This window comes from Camelina sativa, chromosome 15, assembly GCF_000633955.1.
Source record: "Camelina sativa cultivar DH55 chromosome 15, Cs, whole genome shotgun sequence".
NCBI lineage: Eukaryota > Viridiplantae > Streptophyta > Magnoliopsida > Brassicales > Brassicaceae > Camelina > Camelina sativa.
Window position 1 is genome coordinate 11,391,939 of NC_025699.1, and position 26,133 is coordinate 11,418,071.

General features: G+C 34.6%; 3 protein-coding genes and 3 pseudogenes across 3 annotated transcripts; 2 read left to right on the forward strand and 4 right to left on the reverse strand.

The window, feature by feature from the left end:
- LOC104746443 lies at positions 3,063 to 4,975 on the reverse strand. The gene is made up of 5 exons (XM_010467920.1): positions 4,627 to 4,975; positions 4,199 to 4,368; positions 3,793 to 4,072; positions 3,515 to 3,696; positions 3,063 to 3,375 (listed from the first exon to the last, which is right to left on the reverse strand). Exons 1-5 carry the CDS (start codon positions 4,929 to 4,931, stop codon positions 3,215 to 3,217), a joined length of 1,098 nt encoding a protein of 365 aa, XP_010466222.1. The 5' UTR covers positions 4,932 to 4,975; the 3' UTR covers positions 3,063 to 3,214.
- On the reverse strand, positions 6,491 to 8,089 carry LOC104748366 (annotated as a pseudogene).
- On the reverse strand, positions 9,708 to 11,596 carry LOC104746444 (reactive Intermediate Deaminase A, chloroplastic-like). The gene is made up of 6 exons (XM_010467922.2): positions 11,253 to 11,596; positions 10,909 to 11,024; positions 10,758 to 10,802; positions 10,331 to 10,404; positions 10,189 to 10,238; positions 9,708 to 10,090 (listed from the first exon to the last, which is right to left on the reverse strand). Exons 1-6 carry the CDS (start codon positions 11,440 to 11,442, stop codon positions 9,996 to 9,998), a joined length of 570 nt encoding a protein of 189 aa, XP_010466224.1. The 5' UTR covers positions 11,443 to 11,596; the 3' UTR covers positions 9,708 to 9,995.
- LOC104746445 (NEP1-interacting protein-like 1) lies at positions 11,668 to 14,178 on the reverse strand. Its single transcript, XM_010467923.1, has 5 exons — positions 13,922 to 14,178; positions 13,012 to 13,166; positions 12,481 to 12,564; positions 12,166 to 12,321; positions 11,668 to 12,050 (listed from the first exon to the last, which is right to left on the reverse strand). Exons 1-5 carry the CDS (start codon positions 14,037 to 14,039, stop codon positions 11,925 to 11,927), a joined length of 639 nt encoding a protein of 212 aa, XP_010466225.1. The 5' UTR covers positions 14,040 to 14,178; the 3' UTR covers positions 11,668 to 11,924.
- Positions 21,399 to 22,566, forward strand: LOC104748367 (annotated as a pseudogene).
- On the forward strand, positions 24,144 to 25,328 carry LOC104748368 (annotated as a pseudogene).

Below are 26,133 nucleotides of genomic sequence, written 5' to 3' on the forward strand. Positions count from 1 at the left end.
AAAACACACAAACACACAACTAACCAAATTTATCAGTTAATGAGTTTTTCTAATTTCGGAATATTCATTCAATTATACCTATTTTACCGGAAATACTGATCTTTCATATTGAATTGTTATGAATCTTTGAATTTTAAATTTAAGAAATAAATTGATTAGATTGTTCAATATGGAAAATATAATACGAAAGTTAAAGAATGGTTTAACTAATTCATCAAATATATTCTTAACAAATATATTCTTCTAATTTCAGTGTAGATAGAAAACATTAAGAGGAGAAGAGTCTATGGGAAAATTTCATGATTTTATTTAGAAACTACTAATATCATGTCATGATGATCCTAACTCTTACTAATTTGCTAACTTTTATTTAGTGGTAGAATTGATTCAGTTTTTTAACCTTTACAGAGCTTTTACAAAATTTATCTAAGCCTTTTCTTTTGTGTGTTGTAGACATGGAGAAAAGTTCCGGAAAATCTTTTGTTCTTAAGAAAATTATAATTGGTTATAAAATTATCATGTACACTTATATGTAACTTAAGTGTCTAAAATAATACCTCTAAACAAACATTCAAGATGATCAAATAACAGAATTTACTTTTGTTGAAAATAGCTCTCAAAATCAGTTGCTTCGATCATATACATCTCTTAAGCCGATGTCTCTCTCTTTTAACATTGCCGAGCAAGATTATAATGGTTCCAACATTATCCTATTTTAAAGTCAATTATAATTGACAGCTAGAAAATGTAAGTGGAAACAAAATTTGGAGACTATAAACGTGCATCATCATCACAAAAGATTAGAAAGAGTATTAGAGTGGCATAAATGCAGAATATTATAACCCTCTCAAATCAATCCTAAAATTTGGGGAAAATAATTGTGAGGACCTCTATAGTGGGTTAACATGTATGTCTTTTTCTTTGTCTCAAACGGCATAACAACCTTAATTGTATGTTAAAAGCGTTAGATTCGTTATAGTAAAGCAGGATATTTTACATTTTTAATTAGAACTGAAATAATAGAAAGCTTTAAAATATATCTTTTTTAAACGCGTAATTTTCAGTTTTTAAAATATATTGTACTAATCAAAATTGTAATAGTATGAAACTATGAAAGTATGATAAATTTTTAGAACGTCTCATAAAAAGTTAGCCAAATTATTTTATTTTGAGATATATATATATATATATATATATTTTTTTTTCATAATACCTAAAACTATAAATTATAAACTCACAAAAATCAAATACTTTAAGTAATTATTAATATATCCAAATGTTGTTAGTTTGTAAATATTAAATAATCTTTTGCAAAATCAAACCAATTTGAATTTTTCTATTTTCCGTTTTAATATGATTACTTTTTGTATTTTTTTTTGGGTTATATTTGGGTCACTTTGGTTAGTTACGGTTATCTATTAAATATCCAAAGCAAACCAATATGTCTAAAATATATGAATGTTTATTATATTAATATATCCAAATTAACCAAAACCTAATGCAACCCAACCAAAACCAAATAGTTAACCGAATTCCCAAGCCTAATTTTGACTCTCAGTTCGAGTATTCTGTTAAAAAAAATAGATCATCATAACTAACCGAAGAACGAGTTATTGTCTGAACAAAAATTGTTATTATAATCATGTCCTCAATTCGAATATGTGGAACTATTTACTACTGTAGATCTTGCGAAACGGGTATTTTAGAGTCAAAAGATTTTAAATTCGTGGGACTGGTACAACGTGTCGGGGGTTGATCCCTTTTACATCTCTATTTAGGTTATCCAGTTCACAATGTTTTAATTTATTTAAGCAAGTTTTTGTCCAGTTTGATAGTTTATAAGTATGACATAAATTTAAATGATCAATCTGGATTGGCTAATGCTAATCAGATATTTTGACTTTTATATTTTTTTCGGTTTTTGTTTTTTGTTTTTTTTTCCTCCCAACAAAGTTCAAACCAATACAAACAAAAACAATAACACTACGACTCATATCAATTGAAAACAATCCGACCATATAAGTTGGTATTCTTAACTTTTAAAGATATTTATCTAACAGTTCAATAGTAGATATGAATTTCAAAATCTTGAAAAATGATTTCTCAAATAAATCATAATTCTGAAATATCAATTCCAAAATCTTGAACAAGAAAATTTTAAATAAAAAACCCCGCACGTACGTGTGGGTCCAATCCCTAGTATATATTTATATTAGAAAATGGGTCTTCATATTTTTTGAGTTGGGCTTTGGATACAAACATAGGTCCACACAGTTACAAAAAGTGAAAAAGAAGAAAGAACAGTAGTTTTTGCCGTTGCTGTCATCGGAAAAGGAGATCGGATCCTGCTGAATCCCTTAGGACAGACACTCGAACCTTAAAGCCAGTGGCTGCAAGACCGGCGGTGTTGCGACAGAAACACCAACGTGAAGCCCATGACAAAGCAACCACGATCTGTCAGGACTCTTTCTCGGGCGAAACCGTCTGACCTGCTACAAGTCTTCTGGCAAGTTCAAAAGTGTCCGATCCCAGGCTCTGCGAAGTCATGTCTTGTTCGGCGTTCCTAGCAACATGCTCACTCAAATCTAACACCCCTCTTCAAATTCTGGCGACCACCGCTTCCTTCAGGTAAGGAATCTTCAATCCAGTCCGGTGGAGACAAAAATCGCAGCGGTGCATAGAGGATAGTTTCTCAGTCCAACCTCCATACCCTGGAATCCACGAGAGCCCAGAAAATGCCAACCTCCTTGGTTAACCACCGTGACTATGCCACTCAACCATCCTGTTCCCCACCGACTTCCGCCGCGAACCGCAGCTTCGATTGGCGGATGAGCACCGAGAAATCTCTATTTTTTTACTTTATTATTTGTAATAAAACGTATGAAATGAATATAACACATATCTTTCAATCATTCTTCATATGTGAGGCTAAAATGTGATCCTAGAAGTGCTAAAGTAGAAATATGTCAAAAAAGAAGTAAACTATGTCCATTTGATAGTGTATGTTTTAATGCTGGTTGTGAATCTTGACATCTTGTGATTATATATTAATCCAGAAAGAATGGTCTTTGGTATTTTATTATTATTCATATCATTAAGTAATTATTTTTCATAGCATAAGATAAGTTAGGCTTAAATAAAGCAATAAAGATGAGATAACACATAGACGCATATCCCTCATTTTAGCTGCCTTGATTTATGCTTCTTTACAAATCTAACTGGGAAGGTACTTGCTTGAAGAAATTGCCTCCATTGAGACTTGAACAACCAACATATCTCTCACAAGAAAACCCTTTGATGAATCTCTTAGATCCGAAAGAGGCATGAAGTCAGCATATCCCCACCCGATTGTCTGTGGACTGAACCAGTTATCAACTGCCATAAATATGAATATTAGCCATATGAATGTTTCACAATTAAATAACAGAAACATTATATGAGAGTATATATAATTATATACAAATATGAGTCATGTCACTCATTACAAAACCATGAATATATAGCATCCACTTACTTGGCCTTTCCAAAACGGTATTGGATTGGGCTCCGAATTGGTTAGGAACACGAAGCTTGGCTCGTACGTAAACCTTGTCATAAGGCTTTGCGTTAAGTACTTCTTGGGGGCCAAGGTTAAGGTAAAGCGACAAATTTTTGCCTTCGAAAGCGCCAAAACCATTTTTAAAGATTCGTAAATTCCTAATCAGCATTTGAAAAAAAAACTTGTTAATAAATTACTACCCAACAAACTTGCACTACTTACAGTTTTACTACAACTAACATTGTGAAACTCACCAGCTCTTTCCTCCAATAGTGAACTCCTCTGATAGGTGATCGTTAGGCAGTGTGGAGAGTCCCTTAATAAACCAGGTAAACCTCGGGTTTGGAAAACTCTCGGTGACAGAGAAAAGTTCCGACTTTTCATAGAATGCTGGAATGATGACGTCAACGCCAAACTCGCAATGGTCGACATCATAAAGGTATCCATTTTTCAGGTTGTTAAACGTAGTCAGAGGAAGAACCTTAGAAAATCCCCACATGGTTTTGATTGCGCTGAATCGCCATACATCAGTATCTACACGCACCGTAACACGCCACATTTATAGACATATAAATAGATAATATAGATATATGTTAATAGAACTAGAGAGAAAAATGAAATATTTAATTAAATTATCTAGTAAAAGTTACTTATATTAACCTTGGATCGTAAAGTACTTCTTCTGTTTCTTGTTGAAGATGTAAAATCTGAGATCTGCATGAACCTCTTCACGTGGAGAAGTGAGAGTTGAGTTGTCTAAGACGACGTATAGCGAAATGTAACCTGTACCGTTATCATTCTTATTCCCCTTTGGGTACACGACAAGCGTCCTGTTTCAGTTTGGTTTTTAGATTACCGATCGATCAGAATGATTCAGTAACAAACAATATACACATAATAGAGTGGCATGAACAAAGATGGTCACACCACGGTCCTACGTTTTGTGGACTAGTCACAATTTTTTTAATTAATTTTAAATCCTGGATCTATTCAGAAAATGAAACTTTAAAAAAAGAATTAAAAAATTGGTACATATAGGTAACCAAAAAAAAAAGTTAAAAAAGTAAAAAAAAAAAAATGGTGCGTACCAATTGTATCTACCGACCCTAAAAGGACGAGATTGATAACTGTCGGTGTAAATAGACTTCATGAGTGTGTTGAAAGACTCAAACTTGAGAGAATAAGACGATGGAGGACGTTCTCTCAGACCCTTCACCGTGCTCGATAATGAGACCTTACTATCACGTGATGAAATCTGAGTGGGGATAATTTTCTGAGAATCATTCTCCAACTGGTTTGGGACTGGCGGTCCTGCAAAAGAAGAGGTGATGAAAAGACAAGAGAAGAGAGAAACAACACATAAGGTTTCTTTGTAGTAACTCTTCATGATCATGTCAAAGATGTGTGTGAATGAAGTTTAGAGAGACAGTGTGAGACTTGTTCATGATAATGGTACATGTGTACATGTATATATAGAAGGGGAGATGGTTAATTAGATGCTTTAGGGAAAGGAAAAAATTAGTGAGATAGCATGATAATGATATTTTTTCCGTCTAGTGTACAAGTTGGTAAATTAATATCTACAGATTTGGTTTGATCATGCGTTTACTTATTATCATAATTGACTTTTTGAGTCTATATCTAAAATTTAGTTTGTACTCATTTGAATGTTTGCTGGAATAATGGAGAGAAAATAAAGTACATACTAGATTAATTTTCTTACTAAAAAGTTACCAATTCTTGGACTATAAATCTCATTAGATCCGTAGCCCACTTTTAATAGTTTAGGCGAATTCATTAAGAAATAATATTCCATAATCATATTCCATAATCAGCATCGAACTCAAATTCGAATCTTGTAGTAGTGAGGCAATACTTCTATAACTAGTTTAGTTAGCTGCTTTTAAACTTGCGAAATCAAATTCTCTATAGAAAAATGGTATCTCAGTAAGTCATAGATCCATCCATCATCCAGAGAATCATAGTCTCATAGATATTTATGAAAAATGAAAATTAAAAGATACGTATCCTAAAAATGGTACATGTAACTCGTTTTAATTATAGAAAAATCAGTTTCATTGATAACTCATTTTTTTCTTTTCACTGTAACCATCCACTACAAGTCTACAATATTCTTAAGTCAAAAGAGATGCCGCAAAAAAATGTCAAAGAAGATTATTTAATTTAGTTCCACTGCCAGATCTAGTTAAACTCACGTGTTCCCCTCTCTTCTCCCTCCGCATCCAACGTTGATATTTGAGAAAAGTCGTTGCCATTGTAATCACGATCGTGCCAAAAATAAATAGATCCTTGGTTATCTCCATTCCCGGCCTAAAGGACATTTGCATCTAATGTGTGTTGGGCTTTTATTGTCAATGCCAAAACCTCGATGCTCATGAGCAGCCAAACCATTTTCACGATAGTCGATATGATAACAAATTTAAAAGTGGCACGGGTTTTGGCAAACATGAGCATCCATCCAGGTTTTATATTTAAAGAGTACTAGTGGTAACAAGTAATTAATAACGCTGATCAGGAATATACAAGTAAATCCAAGTGGTCATGCCACGGGAGAAGGAAAAGCTTTGTCGATGTATCTTAACCTTAATGCAAATGAGAAATTCAGACCCTATGAGAAGATATATGTTCGAGCCAAGCTTCGAGTTCTTAACCAACGTACGTAATCTTAATAACGTCGAGAGACAACGTAAGCAAAGGATTTACGTTCCTTGATGTGTACACACATATAAAATCTCATTGAGATGCTAATGTGTGATGTTTTTGTTTTTTTTGGCAGTGGACAATTGGTTGGGGTTACCATGAGTTTATCTTTTTGTGTGTGTGTGTGATATGGCCACACCCACTATGTAATTATGCCTACCTTAAAATTGAATTTCAGTGCTATGCATGGCATCCACCCATCTCACAGCTTTGTCCACTTCGTCCTCTGTTTCATCCTCCGATCCTTCTCACCGACGCCACCGCCACAGAACAAGAAAAGCCACCACCGCCACCAAAACCCTCCCCATCCCAATATATATACAAATGTCCATAAAAACCAGGAGAGAGATAAATTGACAACACATGTAGGATGGAATTTGGCAGAGTTGGAATAAAAAAGGATCAATACATTTTTATATTTGGTGATCAGCTAATACTGTGTAACTAAAATCGAAACAAAATAATGGTAAGTGACTGCCTGACTGGTCTTGTTCACAGGACATTGCAAAAGAAAAACAGTAAACGAATGAAAAGAAGATGCAAGAAAGAAAATAAGCTATTATTGATTAATCAATAGAGGGAGTCTTCTTCTTTTTGTTTGTTGGTTGGCCTCCTCATCTTCTTCTCTTTCGTTTTTGAACCCTGCAATTTGGTTGATTTGCACTAAACTTGGAACATAAGAGCTACAACACACAAGTAGGTAATTCAAGTTGAGAGATCCTCCTTGTATGTGAGGCACAGCTTCTCCAAGATGCACTTTTTTAACGTTGCCACTCTCTCTAAAGATGTAAGCTACCTCCTTGTAGTGGCCGGTAATACTCTTCTCAAATTCGTCATAGCGAATAACCACGGCGACTTTCTTCTCCTCGTCAATGAAGAAACTGCCAACGTCATAGGGAACATGAAAATCATAACCACAGTGTGGTCCCATAACAAATTTTAAGAAAAAGTTCCATGACACTGCATTGGGCTCAATCATAGTTGTAACCCAAATCTCCACCTCTGTACTAATAGGGTGCTGATATAACGCCGCTAGTTTCTCGTCTCCAATAGAAGAGAGACCTCCAGCATCGTAAATATAGTACTCAAACGGCAGAGGAAGAAACTGTCCAAAGCTCTCCGTCGTAAAGTCAAAACATAGTAAACAGTCTTGCCGATGATGATCTTGATACTCACCACCCTCTTCGTATATTTTCTTGGCAAATAAGTAAGTGTTTCCTTTCAAAGATACGCAGCGTCGATAAAACTCTATCTCCCAGGTGGGAGTGATATCAAGAACCCTCCATGAATTAGAGCTCAAATCATAGATTTCGTACTCAAGAATTTGTTGCTCCACAGAACTGTCGTACACCAATCCAAAAACCTCAAGATTTTGTGTTTACGGTTATTGTCGTATCCGATAGCATAGCTGTCTGCTCTGTGGTACCTGTTTCTGGGTTGGATCCACCTGGTTTGACCCAGATAAGGGTTCCAAACCACGAGCCTAGCGTTGTCCTCTTTGGTCACGCATAACAATAACCCGTCGCAATGAAAAACTTTAGATATCTTGACTTGATTAAGTAGATTATTACCTATCTCCTTTATAGATGGATCCACGAGTTCTATTTTGTTGAAAGTTCCATGGAGATCGAACCTTAGTGAACAAAGCTTATACTTCTTCATCGTGAACCCCACAAACTGATGTTTTGCTTCTGCTTTACATAGAATTCTTTCTTTGGATAAAGCGTTCCATCCTTTGCAAGTCGATCTCACTGCTCCGAGACAAGTTATCGGAACCTTTAAGAGTATCTCCTCTACCAAATCCTTCGGAAGATTAGAGATCGTCGTCATCGTAAGAAATCGGCTAGTGTTCTCTAATTTTGCTTGCCTAATCTTTTTATATATTTCTAAGCTTCAGAAAAAGGAAAAAAAAAACATTTTTTTTTCTTTTCTATCATAATTCTGGTTAATATATGTGGTTTTTTTTTTCCCTAGCTATTTCCATTTATTTTATCCTTTTCAATGGAAAATCGTTGCTACTAATTTATTCCAAGGGCTCCAGGAAAAAAAAAAAAAAAACACACAATCAACAAGTTGGGATGCTAGAATATGATCCGTGCTAGAGAGCACGAGTTGAAATTCCTTCCTTTTGTTTATTTGATAATTTTTATTTAAAACATCGTGTATGTGATTATTTTATTTATTTTATAAGATTTTTTTTATGGAATACTATGGCATGACATATATTGAATATGACTTATGAAAATAACATCTATTATGTAAGATATATTCTAGTATATCTAGATTTTAACCTGTGGTATAACGCGGATTAAGTGGTGTGATAAAAAAATCAATTTTTGTTTGTTACTTTTATTTGATTTATTTAGTGTTTAAAATTATATATCGTATTTTGATTGTTAATTTTATGACTTAACCTATAGTATAACACATATTAATTTTAGGACCAAATATGTAACATAGGTTTGTCAAAATCATCGTGACCGAAAAAGCCTACCAAACAACATTATTTCAAACTTAAATTTAATCTGAGAAATCATATTTTTAAAATTTTAACCCGTGCTCTAGCAAGAAATCATACTTCTTGAAATTTTTTCATATTAGTGACATATTATTGATCCGTGCTATAACAAAACAAATTAGAGTTTTTATAATTTTTAACTTTTTGATCTATCATATATTTATGATATTCTTAAAAATATCAAATTAAACTATTTTTAAAGTTTCCAAATTAAATTATTTAAAAGGTTTATTATAGTATATAAAACTATACAATTCAACAAAAGAAATATATGAAATGAATTTAAATATTCAAAGTTTTACATGTTACTCAGTTAAAATTTTCTGATAAAGTTAGGTAAGATTTTTTTTTAGTATAATCGGAAATGATTTGTAATGTACGGAGGAGTGATTAATTTCTATTAATTTCTGATATTTTTTTTGTCTATATATAGTTAGTTAAATATTATTTGAGATTTTATTTTATTCTTTGGAAAAACCTTTTTAAGAGGATCATAATCCTAAATCTATATAACCTATCAAATAATTAATCTTAGTTATAACCTATATTAATATTATGGTCTACCAATTTGAAGTTGTGTAATTACCTTTTATTAAAAAGGGGATTACTTATGACAATGTCGTCCATATATCAGGGTATGGATTTGTACCATAGAATTGTTAAGAACTTTCCATGCAGATGGAGACTGACTCTTCCCTTTCCATTAACCATTATGTTCATTCTTCCAGCTTTGCTTAAGAAAAGAAGAAAAAAATATATTTGAACCCTCTCTATCATTCTGGTTAATCTCAATTATTCATTCACAACTATGTAAATAATAATCCATCCTCTAGTTCAAAATTTATTGAAAAACAATTCTTGACCATTTAAGCTCTTTTTCGATATGGAATTCTCACTAAATTAAATATTATCATTGTTCCTCAACGCATAAAGGGTTTCTAACTCAATGAATATCAAGTCAACAGCTCATCATGAAGGTCCAACCAAAACAAAAACAACACTAAACCACTTATTCTTGATTAGGGGCTTTTAGGTGTTGCAACCAGCCCAATGGTTGATGATAGATTAATTCGCAACATTTTATTCGTAGTGCAGAAAAATGAGAAAATAGGTGAAAAATGGGTTTTGATAAGATAAAGCCTCTAAGCCATTGTGTCTCTTATTTGTTGTTGACATCTTCTGAACCAAATAAACCCCTTCATTGAGATTAATGGTGTTCTAGAGTGTTGCAATACATTCGATCTCAATCTTGGCGTTTAGAGGCAAAGCTGCCACTTGATATGTCGATCGTGCTGGAGAAGGAGCTGGGAAGTCTGCAACAGAGATTAAAACGTTCAAAAATGACTCCACAAGTAGTAATGCATCTCAAACAAAGTAAGAACACACTAAACAATCTTGCTAAAGAACTCACATTTGGCGTATATCTCGTTTACTTTCTTGAAGTCACCCAAATCAGCCAGCCTGTGAAAGAAAATCAAAAGAGTTATCGTTTTTGGTTTTTTATTAGGTTCAGAATTCATATGGATAGTCGGAAAAAAAACAAGATCCCTTACATGATTGTTGTCTTCACCACCGAGGAATAATCAGCACCACCAGCTTTCAATATCTCTCCCATGTTCTTGAGTAGCTTTGATATCCCATACAATAATAGAAGCAAGCAGACATAATCAGGAAGGACAAACAGAGAGACTCAACCTTGCTACAATTACTATGGAAGATAGTTTGAAGACTTAACACCAAATCAAGAAGTCCAAAAGTAAAAATTTCAATAGTTTTAAAGAGTTTTATTCATGTGTCCTGAAAGTAGATAGTCCAGTCCAATCAACTCAGGTTGAAAACAACAGAATAATTGTTATCCAACATAGCATTCAAGACATCCTAAAAATCTCCTTGACACCAAAACAGAGATACAAGTAACCAAAAACAACCAATCTTACAAAAAGACCATAATAATGACAAGTTTGAGAGAGCTATTGTCACCTGCTCAGTCTGATCTTCAACGCTGTCTGAAACAAACTTTCCAGTCTAAACACACAAAACAAAAGAGAAAAAACTTGCAACCTTAGAACACAGAGAAGTAATAAACAAAAAAGACTGTGATTTGTGACATTTTTACTATCTTAGAACTGACCTCAGGTACGAGTCCAAGAACACCAGAAACGAAAAGAAGATTATTGGCTATAATAGCCTGAGAGTATGGTCCTAAAGCAGCTGGTGCTTTATCTGTAGTCACAACTTTCTTCTTAGCTGCACACACACACACACACACAACATCATCGCATTTCTTTAGTTTAACAATTCAATTCAATACCGAAGATGAAAAGAACTAAGACCCCAAGACTAGCAAACAGATGCATTGAGGATAACCAAAATCAAATTCAACTTTTTTGACCCGGGACATTGATAAAAATCATAACTTTAGGAAGAAGCCAAAATTTAGGGGGGAAAGGGAATCAAAATCGGAGAGAGGGTTACCAGAAGAAGAAGCAGAGACACTGAGGGAAGCGAAAGGAGGAGACTTGGAAGAAGACATTCTGAAGAGAGAAACACCAGCGAATGTTGCGCAGCCAACACCAGCAGCGACCAATGGGCTACGAGTGGAGCGAAGTGCTGTGGTGAGGTCGAGTGATGGTGAGTTTATGGATCTGAAGACTGCCCAAGTCATCTCACTCTCTCCGGCGCCGGTAAGAAGTTAAAAAAGCAAAATTACCACGAGGGTTACAGAGAGAGAGAGAGAGAAGGGTAGGTGAAGAAGATGATAGAAGAGTGAGATTGATGCGATTGGATTTTTTTTAATAAGCAAATCAAATGGACCACGAGGATTTTTTAAAGCAGATGATTCTCGTGTGTTTCCTTTCTTCTTCTTCTTCTTCTTTTGTCATCTTTCTCTCTCTTCGAAACGTTTTTTGTATTTTCCGACTTTACCCTTAGTTAGGTACATTGAGTTTTTGGACACATTGGGTCACGAGAGGTCGATCGGTCCATGGCTTTATGAAGTTTTTTTTTTATCTACAAGTACAACATGTAATTTTATTATTCACTTTTTTTTTTTTTACATTTTCTCCCATAGTAAAAGCTTACGAAAGGAAAAAGTTACATGTTTGGTTATAAAAAGAAAATGGACATGGACTATGGTAGAGAAATGTGTTATGAAAGATGGTCTCTACAAATGGGGCAAGTCTCTTGCTTAAGCAACCACTTATCTATGCAAATCATATGGAATGTGTGGCCACATTGGTCTAGCTTTCTTCCTACTTCCCCTTCTTCCCAATCCTATGCATCCAATTGTAATAATGGAGGTTATAAAATATGATGATGAAGTACAATCACATTTTCGTAACCAGATTAATTACTAGATGGTTTCGTTATTATATTATACTTTAGTTACCTGTAAGCAAATTGGACAACTTGATTTTGTTTGATGATTTGAATGGTTGTAGAACATCGGGATGTTCTGAATGGAGCTCTTTGATAGCCCCTTTCTTTCTTGATCGAAATCGTAGAAGTCCGAACTTCCCATGTAACTTGTGTCAAATGCTATTATCTGCGAGAAGAAAATGTTTGTTCATTAATATTACCAGAAATTTTTTTTTTTTTTTTTTTTTTTTTTAAAAATGTTCGCTTGTGATTTCACATTACAAAATGTTGTGTTCACATTACAGATGAACAAAATGAATGGGCCCCAGTGGGAGGGGTACTTTACTTGCGATTGATATGCTTTGAGAACAAACGGTCTAACTAAACCCATGATGGCTTTCCCATTCACTACCCTCCTCAGCAAAGCCACCTGCCATTCTTTTCACATTTTTCTGTCAACAAACTGTTGTTACCATAACATCATATTACTGTATATCCAGATAATTAATTAGTTACTAGAATACTACCATCATCCTTAGTTTTTTTTTTTTTTTTTTTTTTTTTTTTTTTTTTTTTTTTTTTTTTTTTTTTTTTTTNAAGACCACTCCCATTTTCTAGCTATTTACATATATACTACAAGAAAAATCTACTACTTCCTCCAATTTCAAAATATAAGATGTTTTGGAGAAGTTTGTTATTTCATAATATAAGATGTTTTCAAATTTCAATGTAACTTTTAGATTAGTTTAGTATTTTATATTATGCAGTATTGTTTCTGATTGGTTGAATTTGTTAAAAGTAAAAATTTCTTAATTTGCGTGTTTTGCTTAAAACATTCTATATTTTGAAACGGATGGAGTATTATATAGAGTATCACCTTAGCCAAAGGTTGATCACTATGTAGCAGCGGTCCAAAGAGTTGGACGGCGGTGATAACTCCAGCCAGGACTCCTAGCAAACCACCTTTAAGAAATCCAATGTCAGTGGTGTGACCTTCAATGGCTCCTACAATGGAGGCTACCACAACACTAGCTACATCCAAAGTTAATGACATTTAGTGATCCTATAAGATTGTTATACATAACAATTTGAATTAAAATAAAGCATATGTGATATGTTAAATAATGCATAACAAAAACAAAGTATATTTTTGTAGGAAGGTTGAACTACGTATTGTTGAAAAAAAAAAACAATACAGTATTTGTGAAAGAATTAGAATTTAAGGATAGAGAATCAATAAATGACACAAGTTATTGAATTCAATTAAGGTAGGCATAATTACGTAGTGGGTGTTGGCCATATCACACACATTTTAGACCCCACCATCTTACATGCATATGGATAAACTTTCACACCTCTTTTTTTTTATTTATTAAACTCGAATTTTATTGAATCAAATGTCAAATAGGTCGTCTTCTCTACCTAGACAACAAGTCATTCAGGTAAAAGAAAAAGCTAACATAATGGAACAGAAGATGAAGATCCCCACATCTGATTCTTATGGTAAGAAAAAGTTGCTTGACATAACGCTCTAGACTTCTTGAGAAGACGAATATTCAAGAATTTTCTCTTAGTTTAACTATCTTTAATTCTTTTTATCACACACTCATATATACTATATAATATATTTGAGTGTGAATACATATAAAAGAGATGGGTACATGTCAAAATGATGTCTCAGGTTCCATCTTAAAAATACGTTAGATTAGCAAGCATTTGTGGAATAAAAGAAAGGAACAAACAGCCTTAAATGATTAGCATCAAATCAAGATAATTTGTAAATTTACCCGAAGCAAGAATGAAGATGAATGAACCTAACAAAACTCGCTTTATCGTTCTTGACAATATGAAGATCACGCCAAGAATCCAAAAAGAAACACCGTATGTGAATTTCAAAAGAATCATCTTAGCAATGCCCAAGGAGAAACTATGGAATTCTTATTGATTTTGATATTTATGGGATATTTTGTATTAGTGTTTTTATGAGGTGAGAGTTGAATTAGAGAGTGTTGTACATGTAGTTTGACAAAAACAGGAATTTATATAAAAGAAAATACTAAGAGAGAAAGAAGGAGTTGCATTTATGAAGCTGAACTACCCACACCCATAATCTACATTGCATTGAGCGACTCTATTGGCGCAATGCATGAACTTGCGCCCACAGAAGAATATCTAAATGTTTTATAAAATATATTTGAAGAAACAAGAAAATTAAATGGAGAAATTAATGCAGTTTTGAAATATGAATGGGGAAGGCATGGGATAAGCTTGAGATATACTGAAATGAATCCCATTTAAATTCCACTATGATCGGATGAGTTGTTTATTGCCATTTGCCACTACTATAGTAGTTTAGTCATTAGTGGTAGCAGTGCTAGTTTTTACAAACGTTTCAATCTTGGATTAATTCTTAATGTGTGAGATTATGTAGCAAATAAAAAATTTCTTAATTATTACCCAATGTTTTTAAAAATTGTCAGTTTTTATCAATGAGGATTTGGATAGACTATGCATAGACTAATTTTTTCTGCATCTGCGGGTTAGCTCTCCTAGATTTATGTTTCATATATTAACCCACTAAAAGTTTAAGAAACAGGCTTAAATGAATTCAAGGTATGTTTAAATGTTTTTCTCCGAGCCGATTGAGTTTTTTTTTTTTTTTTTTTTTTTTTTTTTTTTTTTTTTTTTTTTTTTTTTTTTTNGGTTTTTGTTCTGGTGTATAAAAACCGACTTCAATTGGGTTTTTTTGGGTATCTTTTTTCCTTTTTTTTTTCTGCCACTTCAATTGTTATTTTTATTTATTATTATTATATTGTTTGTTTTATTTAAGTAATAAATATATGATGAATTTTGTAATATATATATATATATATATATATATATATATATATGTAATGAGAAGAGTAGGAGAAGGAAAGGAATTTACATGCGTTCTCTTGCATTCGTAATAATGTGTATTTCATATGAACGAATACATTGGTATTTATAGATAAAAATTGAGACAAATATTACTGTGAGTTATAATGACAATTGGGCTCCATTTTCACTTCCATACGTAAAGTCTTGACTTTTGTAACACTCCCCCTTGGAGTCTATTGTCATTTGTCCTTTTGATGTGTTTCGCTGCCTCGTTAAAAACCTTTCTAGGAAACTTGTTGAGAAAAACCATAGTAAGGTAAAAGAGTACAATCACACCTGCTCCCCCTCGAATGACTTAGTGTAACACTTCAGAGGTTCCGTTGATGACGCATCCCAATGTTATGGACATGTTTTCTGAATATTGAAGTAGGTAACGACTTTGTGAAAAGATCTGCTGCATTGTCAGAAGACCTAACATATCTTATTTCAAGTACCTTATTCTTCTCAAGCTCTTGGGTATATAAGAAGTACTTTGGAGGGATGTGTTTAGTTCTATCGCTTTTGATATATCCTTCTTTAGTCTGAGCAACACATGCAGCATTATCTTCATATAAGATAGTTGGCTCTATATTTACGTTGATCCCACTACTTGACATAATGTGTTGACTTATTGACCTAAGCCATACACACTCTTTACTTGCCTCATGGAGTGCGATGATTTCAGCATGATTTGAGGAAGTAGCTACTAAACTCTGTTTTTGAGAACGCCAAGATATGGCGGTGCCCCCAACAATAAAAACATATCCAGTTTGTGATCGAGCTTTGTGTGGATCTGATAAATATCCTGCATCTGCAAAACCCACCATTTGACCCTTTGAGTCTTTAGGATAAAATAATCCTAAATCAATAGTCCCTTGAAGATAACGAAAGACATGTTTTATCCCATTCCAATGTCTTTGTGTAGGAGATGAGCTGAACCTTGCCAAAAGGTTAACTGCAAATGATATATCAGGTCGAGTGCAATTTGCAAGGTACATTAGTGCTCCAATTGCACTTAGATACGGTACTTCAGGACCAAGTATCTCCTCATTTCTTTCATGTGGTCGGAAGGGATCCTTTTCAATATTAAGTGATCTAACGACCATTGGTGTACTGAGAGGATTTGCTTTATCCATATGAAAGCGTTTTAAAACTCTTTTAGTGTATGTGGATTGGTGTACAAATATTCCCTTATGAGAATGTTCAATTTGTAAACCAAGACAAAACTTTGTTTGTCCGAGATCTTTCATCTCAAACTCTCCTTTTAAATAGTTTGTTGCTTTCTGTATTTCCTCTTGAGTTCCAATGATATTTAGATCATCAACATAGACCGCGATAATTACAAATCCGGATATTGTTCTCTTGATAAAAACACAAGGGCATAGAGGATTATTCACATATCCTTCTTTAGTTAAGTGCTCACTAAGACGATTATACCACATACGCCCAGATTGCTTTAAACCATATAATGATCTTTGTAATTTTATTGCACATAATTCTTTTGGTTTAGAAGTTAACGTTTTAGGCATATTAAATCCATCAGGAATTTTCATATAGATATCACTATCTAATGATCCATATAAATATGCCGTTACAACATCCATGAGACGCATCTCTAGATTTTTATCAGCTGCTAGACTCATTAAAAATCTAAATGTGATAGCATCCATAACGGGAGAATATGTTTCCTCGTAATCAATCCCAGGTCTTTGAGAAAAACCTTGGGCCACAAGACGAGCTTTGTACCTTGTTATCTCATTTTCTTCATTACGTTTTCGGACGAAAACCCATTTATAACCAACAGGTTTTACACCCTTAGGTGTGGCCACAATTGATCCGAATACATTTCTTTTATTAAGAGAATCAAGTTCTACTTGTATTGCATCTTTCCATTTTATCCAGTCATGTCTCTTTTGACATTCATATACTGACCTTGGTTCTGGATCTTCGATTTCTTCATTTATTTCCTTTGAAACAAGATAGGAAAAAACATCATCCATTTTCTTTCGATTCCATATCTTTCCACTATAAATATAGTTGATAGAAATCTCATGATTTTCTTCAGATTCATGCTGCTCTATATTGGTGGAAGAATCATGATTCGTTTTTTCCATAATATTTTCTGTCATTTTGGGAGCGTCATGTTTTTCAACTTCCTTTCTTTTTCTAGGATTTTTATCCTTCGCACCAATTGGTCTACCACGCTTTAAGCGTATTTTAGACTCATGTGTTTCATCAATTTTCCCATGTTCTTGTGCGATTTCAATTCTAGCAGGAGCATTTGCTGCTGGTATATGTGATTTAGTTACCGTCTTGATATCTACAAATGCATCAGGTAGTTGATTGGCTATACTCTGTAAATGCATAATTCGTCGAACTTCTAGTTCTGACTGCTTTGTGGGAGGATCAAGGTGTAACAGCGATGGTACACACCATTTGATATCCTTTTCCATCTTTTTATTTTCTCCCCTAGAACCGGAAATTCTTTTTCATCAAAATGACAATCTGCAAAACGTGCAGTAAATACGTTACCAGTTTGAGGTTCTAAGTATTGTATAATTGACGGAGAGTCACAACCAACATATATTCCCAACCTTCCCTGTGGTCCCATTTTAGTACGTTGTGGGGGTGCAATCGGTATATATACCGCACAACCAAATATTTTTAGATGAGAAATATTTGGTTCTCGACCAAATGCTAATTGTAGTGGAGAATAATTATGATATGCACTTGGCCTTATGCGTATAAGTGATTCAGCATGCAAAATAGCATGTCCCCATATTGAGGTTGGTAGTTTTGATCTCATGATCAATGGTCTTGCAATTAATTGCAGACGTTTAATTAAAGATTCTGCCAATCCATTTTGTGTATGCACATGGGCAACAGGGTGTTCAACATTGATCCCTGTTACCATACAATAATCATTGAATGCTTGGGACGTGAATTCACCAGCGTTATCTAATCTAACTCCTTTAATTGGATAATCAGGAAACTGAGCTCTTAGTTTGATTATCTGAGTCAGAAATCTCGCAAATGCCATATTTCGAGATGATAACAAACAAACATGTGACCATCTACTAGACGCGTCTATCATTACCATGAAATAATAGAATGGTCCACATGGTGGGTGTATAGGTCCACAAATGTCACCTTGAATTCGTTCAAGAAACTTTGGTAATTCTTTATCGATTTTGGTTGGCGATGGCCTTATAATCAGTTTTCCTAGAGAACATGCAACACATGTCATTTTATTCCCCTGATAAATCTCTTGGGGTTTCAGTGAATGTCCATGTGAGCTCTCTATAATTTTTCGCATCATTGTGGTGCCTGGGTGACCAAGGCGATCATGCCACAATGTGAAATCATTTTGATTTCTTTTGATCACAAGGTGTGATTCTATTGAATTTATGTATGTATGGTGCAAACCTGACGGGAGTCTTGGTAATTTTTCCAATACATGTATTTTCCCCGATTTTTCAGAAGTAATGTACATGAACTTCTTTCCATTCTCAGTTGCAGACTGAGTGTCATATCCCTGAAGGTATATGTCTTTAAAACTCAACAAATTCCTCTTTGAATTTGGAGAAAATAATGCATTGTTTATTGAAAACTTGGTCCCGTTAGGTAATGCAAAATTTGCTTTACCAGTCCCTTCAATTAAGTCGGTGGGACCTGATATTGTATTAACAATAACCTTTGTTGATTTCAGATCGGAGAAATATTTGTTATGTTTCAGAATAGTGTGCGTTGTTCCACTATCTGGTATGCAAATGTCTCCATGATTTGTCTTAGATAATGTTCCACTTGTAATGTGATCCATTTGGTTCTGTGTGAAATAAATATAATCGGTTAATAGAAATTGAAAACAAATTTATTCATAAAGCACACAATAATTATACAAGATAGGTAATAGAAGCACACAAATATGGGAAATTTCAAACAAACATCGACTTATTTATGGCATAATTGTCGGAAATTCGAGTTTCATAAGACAAGCATTTCAGTTTTCTGCAAGGACATCCTCATCAGGATCATTTGCGAAGTCAGCAGCCTCAAGGTGGGTTGTACCCTCAGAATGTTCCGCAAGGTTCACTTCCTTTCCTTTTCCCTTAGCGGATTCTTTGTACAGAGCACAAAGATGTGCAGGGGTTCGGCATACCTGAGACCAATGTCCCTTAGTGCCACATCTGAAACAAGCACTCTCACGTTTCTGGGTGGTATTTGCTTGGATTTCTTTTCCTTTCGGACTCTGTTCAGAGCGAATCCATTGGTATGACTTCCTGCTTTGAGGGTTATAGCTTCTCCCGCGTCCGCGATAGTTTCGACGACCGCGTCCTCGAAAAGCTCTATTTTCTCTCACCGGATTTTTAACATCCAATGCATTAACCTCAGGAAATGCTTTTGATCCGGTGGGTCGAGACATGTGATTCTTGATGAGGAGCTCATTATTCTTTTCAGCTATTAAGAGCGCCACAATCAAATCTGAGAATTTGGTGTATCCACGCAACCTATATTGTTGCTGCAGAGTGATGTGATTCTTGTGAAACGTGGTGTACGTTTTCTCAAGCATCTGAGATTCAGTGATGGTTTCACCACAATATCTTAGCTTAGCCACAATTCCCAACATGGCTGAATTGTAATTCATCACCTTGTCAAAGTCTTGGAATCTTAGACTTTGCCATTCATCCCGAGCAAGTGGGAGAGTTATGTCCCTTTGATGATCAAATCGATCCTTCAGGGACTTCCACAACTCTTTGGGATCTCTCATGTGTGCATAATCATATATGACATTTTCATCAAGGTGTCTTCTAAGAAAGATCACCGATTTTGCCTTTTCTTGGTCCGTCGATTTATTATTATCTTTTATGGTTTCAGTTAACCCATAAGACTGTAGATGTAATTCGACATTGGTAGTCCAAGATATGAAGTTAGCTCCAGTGATATCTAAGGCCGGGAATTGGAGCTTCTCGATGTTTGCCATTTTGTTTTTCTTTCTTTCTATAAAATAAAATCATAAAAACATAATTAGAGATTTCATTTATTTTAATTTTAAAACATAGGAGGTGCTTGCATAAGTAGCGCAATTACAAGAAACACAATTACATAAAAAAATAAAATAAGAACCATCAAAAATTCTTCGGGAGAAAACTCTCCAAAGAGTAAACCGTAAATAGCAACAATTATAAAACCTATTACAAAAACTAAGAATGGATGAATCATTTTTCCTAGTAAAACTAATTAATTTCTTAGGAAGATTTTTGAAAAAGATGAAAAATTTGAGTGAAATAGATGAGTAAAAATGAGTGTATATATAGATTAATTTCACTGTTCATTAGCCGTTTAAGTAGCCGTTTGAAAAGTGAGAATAAAATTTATTTAATTTTTTTCACTTATGACCGTTGAGACTTAAAATAATAAATCAAATTATTTTCTAAGAAAATTTTCATATAATTGATCTACAATAATATGTATTAGTTAAAAGTATAAAATTATATATATGTATATATATTTAGGTGGCAGAGCCTCCTTTTATAAAAATAATAAAATGATAATTATATGGTGATTAAATCATCCATGATAAATTAAAGCAATAAAAAAAACAGTAAGTAAATTATGGTGATTTAAATCATCCATGTTTAAATCAATAAATTAGAACAATAAATAAAAGATGGTGACTTTTAATCATCCATGTTAAAGTAATAAATTAGAACAATAAATAAAATATGGTGACTTTTAATCATCCATGTTAAACAGTTAAAGCAGTAAATTAAATCATAAATAAAAGCAATAAATATGTTATGGTGATTAAAGTCATCCATAAAAACTATAATTAAATTATGGTGACTAAAGTCATCCATAATAGAAAAATAAATCAAAGCAGTAAATAAATCATTATGCATTAAAATGCCATGGGGCGGCAGAGCCGCGATCCTGTAATAATAAATATCATCTTGATAAAGTGGTCGTGAACTTGGCAGAGTGATCGTGCTGATAACGTGTTTTATTTAAGTAATAAATATATGATGAATTTTGTAATATATATCTATATATATGTAATGAGAAGAGTAGGAGAAGGAAAGGAATTTACATGCGTTCTCTTGCATTCGTAATAATGTGTATTTCATATGAACGAATACATTGGTATTTATAGATAAAAATTGAGACAAATATTACTGTGAGTTATAATGACAATTGGGCTCCATTTTCACTTCCATACGTAAAGTCTTGACTTTTGTAACATTGTTTATATTTTTTGGGCAAAGAATTGTTATATATATGTGTGCATCTCAAGCCCTAGCCAGAAGCGGAAGAAAGAAATCTGTAATAAACTTTACGGAGGAAAAGGAAAGTTTTTTATATAACTCGATGTCCAATCCTCCAAAGGATTTCTCGGATCTTCCAAGGGATTTGGTGGAGGAGGTGCTCTCGAAGGTTCCGGTGACATATCTGAGAAGAGTCCGGTCTACTTGCAAAAAGTGGAACACTTTGTCCAGATGTAGGAGCTTTGGAGAAGCACCTTGCTCAAGCAAGAGTAGCTGCAGCAAAGGAAAAGGCGTTTATGGTGGTCATGATGATGGATTTTAGGGTTTATTTGATGCGTGTACATCTTGACAACAAGGTTGAGTTATGCATTTAACGTCAAGGTACACTTATTTGCCCCGACGCTTCAGATCAGATCTATGTACGTCAAGTCTTTCACTGCGACGGCTTAGTCTTATGCATCCTGAAAGACAACCCTAGGCTCGTGGTTTTTAACCTGTATTGTGGGCAACCCCGGTGGATCGAGGCCACATATAGTACTTATCAAAGATTGGAGAACTATTGCTATGCTCTTGGGTACAATAGCAGCACCAAATCCCACAAAATCTTGAGACTTATTATGACTTCTTGTGACCTTTTGCCTGAGTTCGAAATCTACGACTTTAACTCTAATTCATGGAGGCTTCTTGATGTCACTGGAGACTGGCGCATAGATTCTTATAGCCGTGGTGTCTCTCTCAAGGGAAATACATATTGGTTTGCTCAAAATATGGATTCAGCAACCCTCGGCCAAGTAGGTCATAGTTTCTTACTCTATTTTGATTTCACAAGAGAGACATTTGGGCCGCGTTTGCCTCTGCCCTTTGAGTTGTTGCCTCAAGATTCTGTGACTCTATCTAATGTTAGAGATGAGCAGCTTGCTGTGTTATTTCAGCCTGATGATACATTACAGATGGAGATCTGGGTTACAACTAAGATTGAGCCCAACTCGGTGTCGTGGAGCAGCAAGTTCTTTTTGTCAGTGGATATGAAAGTACTCACCGCCAGTGATGAGTTTAAGTTTTCGTATCTGGCTTCAAGTTTTTTCATTGATGAGGAGAAGAAAGTCGCTGTGGTTTTTGATAAAAGCAAAGACAGGAACATGACGCGCAACACAGCTTACATAATTGGAGAGGATAGATCCTTGAAAGAAGTGGATCTTGGAGAATCTCCAAACCAATTTATCCCACCATTTGTGTGCTCTTATGTTCCAAGTTCAATGCAACTTGAATAGTCCATTTTACAATACCTATCTATAATCTTTTTCCTGTTTTTTTTTTTCTTCTATTTTTGTCATCTTCTCATCCTTCTTTTTGTTTTCAATATTTAACTTCGTTTCGCTGCCTTAGGTTGCTTAATTTCCTTCTTCTGTTGTAGTAGATAGACTCATTGCAAAAGCCTATGTTTCTTTTCTTTCATTTGTCATGTTGGTGTTCATGCAAATAGGCAGCTCTGCTGTTGTGATTTATGTAGAACAGAGTAGGCTGCGTTTAACTTTGGAATTTACTAACTATGCTTAGATTTGAGTTTCCCATTTTAACCTCTGACTTTATCAGTTTTAAAGAGTGCAAGTGCTGATGCGCATTAGATTGAATGATTCTTGGAGTTAGGTTTTCTCCTTTGCTACTCCCGGTTCTTAATGCCCGTTGCTCTATGGTTTCTCTATTGGGTTGTACAGAATGCTTCTTGGAACTACTATGACTTGCTATTCCGTTTGATAATCAGCTGCGGTCATTCAACAAAATGGAACAAAAGATCCCCACATCAGACTCTTATTAATTTTCTCTTAACTTAACTGTCTTTCAATTCTTTTATCACACACTCTATTATATACTTGAGTGTGAATACACAATTTAAGAGAGATACGTACGTACATGTCAACGAACGAACAAACTTAATCAATGATTAGCATCAGATGATCAGATCAAGATAACTTGTAAATTTACCCGGGCGAAGCAAGAATGAAGATGAATGAACCGAACAAAACTCGCTTTATTGTTCTTGACATTATACAGGTCACGCCAAGAATCCAAAAAGAAACACCGTATTCGAATATCAGAAGATTCATCTTACTATCTTAGCAATGGCCATGGGAGAACTATGGAATACTAATTGATTTTATATTTATGGGATATTTTGAATTTGTGTTTTAGTTTTGTGAGGTGTGAGAGCTGGAATTGGAGAATGCTGTGGAGTGTGAGAAAAGGATCAATTAATTTTGTAAAAGAAAGAAAAGATAAAGGAGGAGTTGCATTTAAGCTAAACTACCCATACCTTTTAATCTACATTGCATAGCATTGAGGACTCTATTGACGCATGCATGAACTTGCGTCCACAGAAGAATCTAAATGTATAGCCAAAAAAAAAAAAAAAAGTTCTTAAATCTTAACCAATGTTTTATATCTAAACAGCACCAAAAAAAAAAAAAAAAAAAAAATAGAAGTCCTTAAATCTTAACGTTTAGCCGTTTAGGGATATATATTAGTAATCCACTGATTTGCAAATAATTATGAGAAATTGTTATATTATTTGGCTGGGTAACCTATTTGTTTAGCATGAAAACTTTCAGTTAAAATCAAGTTGTCTTTTTATTCAAAAAAAAAATAATAGTAATAATAATCAAGTGTCCTTAAATTTTGATGAGATTCTGTTCTGGCGTAAAGGTATCTTTCTCCTTTTTCTCCGTTTCAATTGTTATATATATGCGTGCATCTCAAGCCAAAGGCGGAAGGAAGAAATCTGTAAATAATTCACGGGGAAATAGCTAGGGAAGTTTTTATAAGGTTACATCGATCCTCGTTGAACAAGAAGATGGTCAAACTTCTAAAGGATTTCTCGGATCTTCCAAGGGATTTGGCGGAGGAGGTGCTCTCTAAGGTGGTACCGGTGACATCTCTGAGAAGAGTCCGATCTACTTGCAAAAAGTGGAACACTTTGTCCAGAAGTAGGAGCTTTAAAAAGAAGCACCTTGGTGGTCAAGCCAAAGAAGCAGCTAAGAAAAGAGAGTTTATGATGGTCATGATGATTGATTTTAGGGTTTATTTGATGAGCGTAAATCTTCACAACAAGGTTGAATTATGCATAAAACCACGAGCCTAGGGTTGTCTTTCAGGATGCATAACAGTAAACCACGAGCCTAGGGTTGTCTTTCACTGCGACGGTTTACTGTTATGCATCCTGAAAGACAACCCTAGGCTCGTGGTTTTTAACCCGTATTGTGGGCAACCCCGGTGGATCGAGGCCACATGTAATAATCACAGATTGGATAGATATTCGTAAGCTCTCGGATACAATAGCAGCACCAAATCCCACAAAATCTTGAGTTTTATTATTGATTACCGCGGATCCGAAGTTGTTGAGTTCAAAATCTACGACTTTAACTCTTGTGATTCTTCATGGAGGGTTCTTGATGTCACTCGACGAGACTGGGACATAGATTATTATAACCGTGGTGTCTCTCTCAAGGGAAATACATATTGGTTTGCTGAAGAGATGTATTCAGAAACCCCCAGCCAAGGAGACCGTAGTTTCTTAATCTGTTTTGATTTCACAAGAGAGACATTCGGGCCGCGTTTGCCTCTGCCCTTTGAGTGGTTTCGTCAAGATACTGTGACTCTATCTAATGTTAGAGATGAGCAGCTTGCTGTGTTAATTCAGCGTGGTTATACATTACAGATGGAGATCTGGGTTACAACTAAGATTGAGCCCAACTCGGTGTCGTGGAGCAGCAAGTTCTTCCTATCAGTGGATATGGCAGTATTCACCGCCGGTTATGAGTTTATGTTTTCGTATATGGCTTCAAGTTTCTTCATTGATGAGGAGAAGAAAGTCGCTGTGGTTTTTGATAAATGCAAAGAGTGGAAGATGATGCGCAACACAGCTTACATCATTGGAAAGGACGGATCCTTGAAAGAAGTGGATCTTGGAGAATCTCTATACAAAAATCTCGCACCATTTGTGTGCTCTTATGTTCCAAGTGCAGTGCAACTTGAATAGTCCATTTTACAATACGTATAATCAATCTATAAGTTAAGTGCAATTTCTCGGACCACTTTTACTTGTTTCTTTTTCTCTTTTGTCATCTTCTTTAAACAATATATACATAAAATTGATTTGTCTCTCATCCTTCTTTTTGTTTACCATATTTGACTTTGTTTTGCTTCCTTGAGTTGCTTAATCTCCTTCTTATGTTGTAGTAGACTCATTGAAAAAATTTCTGTTCCTTTTCTTTCATTTGTTATGTTTGTGTTGTTGCAAATAGGAAACTCTGCTGTTGTGTATGTAGAACAGATTAGGCTGCGTTTAAACTCCCAATCTTGCTCCATTAACAAATCATACTTAAGCTTCCGGCTCTGAACTTCATCTTCATAATCAAATGGCTCTTGTCTGCTCTTCTTCTTCTCATCTCCATTTTCGTGTCTTCACCTTCATTCCTAATCGATATAGTCCTCTTCGGAAAATTCTTTCGAACCAGAAGTCTTAACCTTTGGCATTCAAACTCAACAATCTTGTTCACGTTCCTAACTTGTCATATCCTTGCCAAGTATGCTCTGTTTCCTCTGTTTTTACCTCAATATCCTTCTCAAGAACAGTTCGTTTTATGATCGCTGCGTCAGCGACCAGCGACGGAAATAAACTGTTCTTGAGAGAATATGGCCCTGTTCGTTTTTGAGTCGCTACTGTAGCGACTGCGACTGGTTTAAAGATATTTCTTTTTGTAATTCTGAATATTGTAAAGGGTATAATTATAAATACTGTAAAATCCCAATTAATTAAGTCATAGAAGAAGATGAAAGGTTCT

Bases quoted from the DNA above. Each gene is read 5' to 3' on its own strand.
- LOC104746445 (XM_010467923.1), bottom strand. From the start codon at position 14,039: ATGATTCTTTTGAAATTCACATACGGTGTTTCTTTTTGGATTCTTGGC. The intron at 13,167-13,921 runs GTAAATTTACAA...CTTTGGATGTAG, and splicing joins CATCTTCATTCTTGCTTCGG to CTAGTGTTGTGGTAGCCTCC. The intron at 12,322-12,480 runs GTAAAGTACCCC...TTCTTCTCGCAG, and splicing joins TCAAAGCATATCAATCGCAA to ATAATAGCATTTGACACAAG.
- LOC104746443 (XM_010467920.1), bottom strand. From the start codon at position 4,931: ATGATCATGAAGAGTTACTACAAAGAAACCTTATGTGTTGTTTCTCTC. The intron at 4,073-4,198 runs GTTAATATAAGT...CGGTGCGTGTAG, and splicing joins GAAGTACTTTACGATCCAAG to ATACTGATGTATGGCGATTC. The intron at 3,697-3,792 runs GTGAGTTTCACA...AATGCTGATTAG, and splicing joins ACTATTGGAGGAAAGAGCTG to GAATTTACGAATCTTTAAAA.
- LOC104746444 (XM_010467922.2), bottom strand. From the start codon at position 11,442: ATGACTTGGGCAGTCTTCAGATCCATAAACTCACCATCACTCGACCTC. The intron at 11,025-11,252 runs GTAACCCTCTCT...GTGTGTGTGCAG, and splicing joins TGTCTCTGCTTCTTCTTCTG to CTAAGAAGAAAGTTGTGACT. The intron at 10,239-10,330 runs GTAAGGGATCTT...TTTCTTTCACAG, and splicing joins GTGGTGAAGACAACAATCAT to GCTGGCTGATTTGGGTGACT.